Here is an 8,529-nt window from a genome sequence, read left to right on the forward strand (position 1 = left end):
ATCAGAAATACATCCGGAAAGTCACATACCGTAGGGATGTCCCTTAGTGCCGGACTCCCACCGGGTGTCTATCACATGTGCCAAGTATGCTTCACACCCTTTTTAATCATCCTTACGGCTAGTGCAAATTAAATGATGTTTGATGGCGATAAATGCCTCTCCCGTGTATTACCACATCACCATACAAAGGAGACCAAAAGTGATCTTCTTCGCCTACGTCAATCATAGCATGATGCACGGCTAACCAATCCATGCCCAAGATGATATCATACTCTCTAAAGGGCATTTCAATCAAGTCGATAGGAAAACATGTCCTTGGATCACCAAAGGACAGTCTCTATAGATTCATTGACCGGACCTCTTGTCATAACGGACTAGTAACTAGCACTTCAAAACCCATTTGCACACATGGAACAGCAAGTGAACAAACTATGCTAGCACTAACATATGAATGGGTTGAACCCGGATCAAACAATACAAATACTTCTTGATCAGAGATAGAGAATGTACCAGCTACCACATCAGAAGTCTCAGCCTCTTCTCGCTGTTTCATTGCGTAGATTCTGGTTGAAGCACTTCCTTGTGCTGATTGACCAACTGTGCCCGATCGCTGAGCGGTGCCTCTACCTCTGCCTCTTCCTCCGCTAACCGATCGTGAACCTGCGGGAGCAGGACTCGAATAGATCCTCGCGGTAGTAGGAGCCGACCATATCTCGGAGCATTAGTACAGTCTCTTGCTAAATGACCCTTGCCTCCACAGTTAAAACAGGCTCCAGTGGCCCAATAACACTCCCCCCCATGAATCTTGCCACAAGTCTCACAGGGGCGGGCAGACTGTGAACCCCTGCTTGACTGCTGGCCAGACCTAGGGGGTCTCTGTCCGGAAAATCTGCCTCTACTAAATCTTCCACCCCGACCCCTGCTGGGTCCACTAAACTTCTTTCTCTTTCCAGAGGTAGCACCAGAACTCTGTTCAACTGATTTTTCCCCTTGTCTTTTTCGATTTCTCTTGTGAACCCTTCCTCACCGCCCTTCGATTCTATCCTTTCTAATTCCAAGGCTTGTGAGATCAATTCGTAAAAATTCTGATGTCCAAACCCACAACTTGCATTCTCAGACTCTGTCTTAGCCCGGACTCAAACCTCTTGCATCTGTCTCTGGGGGTGGAGACTAAGCTTCCAGCATAGTGGCTTAGCCTTGAGAAATCTCTTTCATACTCTGCTACAGTTCGGTTCCCTTGTTTCAAACTCAAAAATTCTTGCAGTTTCTGATCAACATATGCATCTGGGATGTATTTGCCTCGAACTCTCGATGAAGTCATCCTGTGTCAAGATCGTGGTTCAGCCAAGCTGTGGGGGATGGTCTTCGACCACTCAGACGACTCCCCTTGCAGAGCGACGAGAATATTCCAACTTCAGCTCATCTTGGCGATGCTTTCTTAAACACTGGCCCATTCTTTCAAGCCATTGCTCGCCTCTAAAGGGTCCACTGTACTTTAAATTCTCAGCCCCATACTTTAGCAATTTATCAAACTGTCTGGCCGAGGCGTGGTTGTGCCATGTGGTTGGGGTGGAGCTTTAGCAGCATACCTGACCATTTGTTGAAACATTGCCGCTATCTCACATGCGAAATGTGCAGAATTTGCGACATTTGTGAGGTGGTGCTCTTGACCCATCGACATTCGGTAAAGTCGGGCTTCCTTGTGCCTCGGCTTCAACAGATCGCTCAATCGAGCGATCCTTCTTCCATTTCATCAAGTTAGGGTATCTCCTGAACAAATAACACAAGGAGATTTCCCTCCGTTAGGTCATATTCATGATGTAATGCACTGTATGTAACAATTATGGACATTGAGCAGTTGTACTTAACAAAGAAAAACACAAATTCACAATTTAAAACATAATTCAAAAACTTGCTCTGATACCACTAAAACATGTCACACCTTACCCCTCTGTAAGGCATAACATGATCCCGTAGAATACCTAATGAACTACCGAACTTCACCTACCGATAACTCATTAAGTACCCTACAAGGGATTTTAAAACAATTTTCTTATCTTTGACAAGTGGTGAGCATTTCAAATAAGTATTTAAAACATTTAGTTGAAATTAAAACTAATTAATATTTTTGGCCATTTTAGTTTTCCGCAAATTTTATAAAAATTTTGACAGAGTTTCCTCTGTATTTTGAGAAAACAGTTCTTCGAATACCTGTAAAAAGCACTTCTAAAAGTTTTTCTCAACCACTACTTCAATTTCAAACTCAATCTCAATCAATTTCTCAAATTCACAAGTTCAATAATTTCTTCAAAATACTGTCCATCAATATCATTTATTCGTATTCCATTCAAGATAAACAATTTATATATTCATCATACTAAAATTTACATTCAGGAAGTCCAAACTAAAATTTATTACAACTTTTATACAAACTTTGTACAAGTTGCTCAAGACCCATGTACATGTCCATACATTTTTGTGCAATATATACATCAAAAGAAATATTTACTGATTAGGGTATAAATTATATCCAAGACTTCAAGTGATGACTTCACACACCTCAGACTCATCGCTGCTCCTCTAATCTCTATATCTACGACAAAGAATAAAGCTATCACGAGTACTAAGACTCAGTGGTGCACAATATACTAAAATAATCTTTATGCAAAACTTAAAGCACATTCATTCAAAAATTTGACTAAACATGAAAATTAAATACAATCATGCATTGTAAGATTTTACATGTAAACCAAGTTTATTTCAAAGTATCAAAACACATTTCATAAAACCCACAGTTAAATCATGCCATTCGAAACAAATAGAATCTCAATAGCCAGAGGCTAAGAGAAATCATGTCACAAGGCTAGCTAGCTCAAATATATGGATATCCATTCACATCCTCTTCTACTGGCACACCTCAACACTTCTCCAGAGAAGGAATCAAAATTCGAAACTAATTACCCCCACTAGTCGTGCTAGTGAGGTGTTCAAACATATGGTCATGATACTGTGGTTTTAAAACTTATCTTAACAATTTGCTAAACATTGTCATTTCAAATATACACAATAAATTTCACAATTTGAATCAAAACATCATAAATAAGGTCACAATACTTTCAACAATTCAAAGCAACAATAAAATGCATATTTCATTCATTTAATCAATGAATTTTTTTAAAGCATAGTAATATTGTGCACAAACCTCAAACGAGTCGTCCTTTAGCCTCGACTCGGTTCCTCGGGTTCCTTCCCGATATTCTTTTCAACTGAAACACACAATTTTACAATGTTTCAGTACTAGAACTTAAAATAAATTCAAAATAAACTTAGCTTCACATTTACCTAACTCTAACGTGTTAAATTCGACGTTCTCGAAATTTTGTGTTTCGGGTTACTATTCACTGCACTATTCAAGTCAAATTATTGACTTTCTAAGGCTTAATAGGTATGGGAACTCCAACTTCACCCACATACCACATTTTGGTCACCAAACTTGTTGGTTTTGGTCATTTGTTTAAAGCTTAGGTCATTTTGGCAAAATTGCCAATTTTCGGTTTTGGTTTCCGAAGTTGCACTATTCCATTGGTTGATCTACTGTTGGAATTTGACAAAACTTCCTTCATAGAAAATGTTCCTTATTGTCTTAAGTGTATTCTCATTTTTGGATCACCTCAATCGGAGTTTTGTAGCTCAAGTTATGGCCAAAATAAGTTTACTGTTCACGTGCACTGTTCATACTGCAATTTAGGTGCTGGCAGGTTTTTGGTCCAACTTTGGTCAATTATTTGATCAAGTTAAGTTCATAATTTGGTCTCACTTTCTTCATATGAAATGTTGTACTATGTCTTAGGTTTCCATCGGTTCAAGAATCGCCTAAATCCGAGTTTTCTAGAGAGAGTTATAGCTATCCAAACATTGCTGCTCAACTAAAAATCTGCAGAATTTCAGTACAGAAATTTTAACTTTGCTCAATGATTTGAATGAGTTAATGGCATAATTTGGGTTGGTGTTCTTCATGAAAGTTTTAGGTCTATATCATATCTAATTGCTGGTAAAATTTCAGGTCAATTTGACCTACCTAGCTCAAGTTATGACCACACTGTTCATTTGGTCAGTTTAGTGCAGTGGCAGCCTGCTATCAACTCACTTTGGTCAATTGTTTCACCAAGTTTTGGTCAGTTTTTGGCAATGGTTCCTTAATGAAAATTGTGCTCTTTTATGTCTATTTTCATCTCCAATTGGTGGCATATCAATTGGACTTGTAAAATTTGAGTTTTGGTCCTTCAGTGGTTTGGTCATGCTGCCAAAGAAGCATGACCATTGACCTACGAATTTGGTTTAATTTCCTACCATTCCCACACAATTCATTTGGTCATAATTGACCACTATTTCACTTCACAATAGGTCAAACATGCCATTTATGTATTTCTCCAAAATTTGCCTCAAACCCTAGGCCTCCAAACCCTAATTCATCTAATTATTGTAATTAATCACACTTAATTGTTTTAATGCTAATCATTCAACACCAATAAGCTCACATACACCTTTAAATTCACCAAGTTCATGCATACACATCCTCAAACCCTAGTTGACTAAAATTTAGGTTTGGTCCTTCAACAATTTATTTCATTGTATTTTTCCACAATTTCTAGTGTAATTCAACTACTTAATTATGAATTTAAACATAATATTAAAAACTAACCACTAACCTCTTTTGTTGAATTTCTCCCTTTTCAAATCTTCTTTCTTTCCTCCTCTTTTTGTTGTCAAGATGCTTGTCAAAGTCCAAGAACAAGACTTACTTAAAGGAGTTAGGGAGTTTATAAAATAAAATCAAGCTTTTGAAAGCTTGAAATGGGTGTTAATGGTGGAAAGGGAAATGAGAGAAATGAGGGAGAAAGAGTGACGGGAATGAAGTAATCAAAAAATTTTTTTTTTCTTTTCTTTTATCTATTTTGCTTATGGAAGACCCTTAAATCCAAATTAATTAATTCAATTTATTAATTCTTTTATGACATCACCTTTGACTTTTCTAACTTCTTTCCTTTTCTTTTTTTTTTCTATTTATTTTTCTATTAGTTCTTTAATTCTATTGTCGATTCCGAAATTTTCTTTTCTCCGATTTTATTTGACAGTTATGTCAGGAGTCAGCTCTCGGGGTCAATTGACCAAATTGCCCCTCGCCGGTTCATCCCGGTTTGCAAATAATCCAATATTTCTTCCGGCTCCCTGACCTAATTATTTGACTGACTTAACAGTTCTTTTTCGTGATTTTCTCTTTTCCACTGTGTTCATAAGGGTCCTAAGGACCGCAGCGTCACTTTTTACGGTTCGAAATTTGAGTTTAAAACGACTTCGCAGTCGTTCCCGAGGAGGTCACTCATCGCTGTGACTCTCTGCTCGTTTAACCTCTTATGTTCTGTTTTTCTTATTTATAGTTAACTAATTAAACATTACTAATTATTTGTGTTTATGGCTTCTCAAGTTGTCTTAAGTGTGGCCCTAATCCCATTAATTGTCCGGACCGACACCGGTCACCAGAACAGTGAAATATACCAGGCTATACCAATAGGGGTGTTACATTATTATTGACTAAAAACCCACAAATATTCTAAATAAATAAAAATCTACAATAAAATTTTATGACCTAAAGCAAGTTGTCCAATTAGTAAAATTCCAAACAAATTTCTAATGCTTAATTATTTTATTATACAAGTAAGCATACTTAATTATTTCGACTTACATACTTTTTGTGCCAGCCCATCAAAGCATTGGGTACTTAATTGTTGACTGATAATTTCCCAGTTTTTTTTTTATATATTTTTATTATTTTATTAGAAAGAAATTAAGACTCCATGGCCATGCACTCGGCAATCACTTTTGAAATCTGATCGCAATTTCCAATTCCTATCACTTTCCTCATTAGTCTTATCCATACCCATACTTCCCCTCGTTGAATACAGAAAATTATTCTCTAAATTCAATTAACTATAAATTCATGATATACACATATAATAAAATTTATATATTTAATGAATACACTCTATTATATATTGTCTTAAATTTATAATAAATCAATTTTAAATAAAAAATTATTATAATTACTACACTCTGATTTGATATATGACTTTAGGAAGTTGCTTTTAAAAAATAAATAAATAAATAAAAAGGGAAGAAGGTGAAAGAGTTGTGTTTGGTTTGGGCATTTTTAATCTCAATAATTAGCTCAATTGGTTGCTGAATTTATTATTCATTTTACTAATAAGACTTGAATATAATTAGAGTTAAAAAAAAAAATATATTTTTAAAATCTTAAGTCTCAATGAGTAAGCACTATTCTACCAGCTCCATAATGGAGGTAAGAATATTCTTACCGTTGGCAAGCTGGGATCAATCTGTAATAATGGTTATTTCGATCAGCACAAAAAATTATTGCAAAGCTCTTTCTTTGAATTTATCGTAATTTACTGTTTTATTATTACTTTTTCAGATTAATTTATATTAAAATAATTAATGTATTGTTATTTTTTTAAAGATATTGAGTAAGCTGCACATTAAGAAAAAAATATGTTTATCAAGTGAATATGTATATGTTCGTCAAAATTGCTCAGTGAAAATTAAGTTGTCAGATAGACTGTGGCGGCGGACTAATAATCCAACTTGACAAAAAAGAAAGATTGAAGTGGCCATTGATAAGACAAAAGAAAATTAGATAATTAGGAGTAATTAATGTTGCTTGTAGCAGAGAGATCGATCGGTTAACATAAAGCAGCACAGAGAACCTAATTGCACATGCAAATTCAACAATGCATTCAATTCAACAAACATATGCCCACGTTTCATTTCTTGGCAAGCATAAGTTTCCTTTTTTCCAAACTAATATAAAGAAAAATCAAACGGTCTTTCTAATGCATTGAAAATTAATGAAAAAAAAAAAACTATAGAGCTATCATCAAAACTATTATTCTAATAAATTAAAGTCAAGAGTTATACACACAAGAGTCCAAAACCATAAAAAGGAATAATCTGAAGGCATAGTCTGAGCACCCTAACTTTGAATTTTTTTTTCTTCTCATGTACCCTCTATATAAATACATGCAATTTATCCTCATGCCCTTACCAATCTTCATCGGCAACAAGAAGAATAAGAAAAAGGAAGAGGATTTCTAGCCCAAAAATCCCATTTCGATTCTCAATATGGCCTTCTCTGCAGCCATCCCCACCTACGAGAATTCACTTCTTCTCAAGAAATCCTCCTTCAATGGCCTTAGGAACCTCTATAAAGCTATCCCTTGTAGCCACCTCAAGTTTCTTGTGCTTATGAAGACGAAAGCAGCCACCCTGGTGGTTTCGGCATCAAGCTCCTCCGTGGCTCAACCACTTGAGGAAGCTCAAGAATCCATCAACGATATGTCACCAAAGATCCATCTTCCTGAATTCCCATTTCAGGAATACATGGCCACTAAAGCCAAGCACGTCAATAAGGCACTAGACGAGGCTATTCCTCAGCAACATCCCTTGAAAATCCATGACGCTATGAGATATTCTCTTCTAGCCGGCGGCAAACGTGTCCGTCCAGTCTTGTGTATTGCTGCTTGTGAGTTGGTTGGAGGAGATGAGGCAACGGCTATGCCAGCGGCTTGTGCAATGGAGATGATCCACACCATGTCCCTAATCCATGATGATCTTCCTTGTATGGACAACGATGATCTTCGACGAGGCAAACCCACAAACCATAAGATGTTCGGCGAAGAAACTGCCATTCTGGCCGGGGATGCTCTCCTCTCATTTTCCTTTGAGCATGTAGCTAGAGCAACCAAGAACGTTTCGCCTGACCGAGTGGTTAGAGCCATTGCTGAGCTTGGTTCAGCAGTTGGGGCAGCAGGGCTAGTGGCAGGGCAAATTGTAGACATTGAAAGTGAGGGAAAACAAGTAAGTTTAAAGGACTTGGAGTATATTCACATCAACAAGACCTCGAAGCTTTTAGAAGCAGCAGTTGTTTGCGGGGCGATACTTGGAGGAGCAGATGATGAAAACATAGAAAGGGTTAGAAAATATGCAAGGTGTATAGGGTTGTTATTCCAAGTTGTAGATGATATATTGGACGTGACAAAGTCTTCGGAGGAGCTGGGAAAAACGGCTGGCAAGGATCTGATAAGCGATAAAGCAACATATCCAAAGCTGATGGGAATTGATGAGGCTAAGAAATTTGCTGCTAAGTTGGTGGATCAAGCCAATCAAGAACTTGCTTCCTTTGATGCTGCCAAGGCTGCTCCACTATACCATTTTGCTAACTACATCGCTAGTCGACAAAATTAATTTCGTGGTTTAATTATTATATAATATTAATAATTATTTACTTGTATCCATCAATGTCTTCATCTGTTGTTTAAAGATTTAAATGTATTCATCAATTTTATTTTTATAAATTTATATATAAAAAATGATAAATATATTTTATTAAAGTATATAATATATTTTATTACATCAATTATATAGAAATATTAAATACTGATTAAGTTAAATCAA

At 36.4% G+C, this 8,529-nt stretch overlaps 1 protein-coding gene and 1 long non-coding RNA gene across 2 annotated transcripts; one reads left to right on the forward strand and one right to left on the reverse strand.

Annotated features, from left to right (window-relative positions):
* Positions 1–2,571: 2,571 nt before the first annotated feature.
* Positions 2,572–4,895, reverse strand: LOC131174730 (uncharacterized). Its single transcript, XR_009144964.1, has 3 exons — positions 4,710–4,895; positions 3,203–3,266; positions 2,572–2,593 (listed from the first exon to the last, which is right to left on the reverse strand). It is a non-coding gene; the product is annotated as an uncharacterized LOC131174730 (long non-coding RNA).
* A 2,208-nt stretch (positions 4,896–7,103) lies between these two features.
* Positions 7,104–8,429, forward strand: LOC110635586 (geranylgeranyl pyrophosphate synthase 7, chloroplastic). Its single transcript, XM_021784979.2, has one exon. It carries the CDS (start codon positions 7,198–7,200, stop codon positions 8,317–8,319), a length of 1,122 nt encoding a protein of 373 aa, XP_021640671.2. The 5' UTR covers positions 7,104–7,197; the 3' UTR covers positions 8,320–8,429.
* Positions 8,430–8,529: the final 100 nt, after the last annotated feature.

Source organism: Hevea brasiliensis, chromosome 16, assembly GCF_030052815.1.
Source record: "Hevea brasiliensis isolate MT/VB/25A 57/8 chromosome 16, ASM3005281v1, whole genome shotgun sequence".
Classification (NCBI taxonomy): Eukaryota; Viridiplantae; Streptophyta; class Magnoliopsida; order Malpighiales; family Euphorbiaceae; genus Hevea; species Hevea brasiliensis.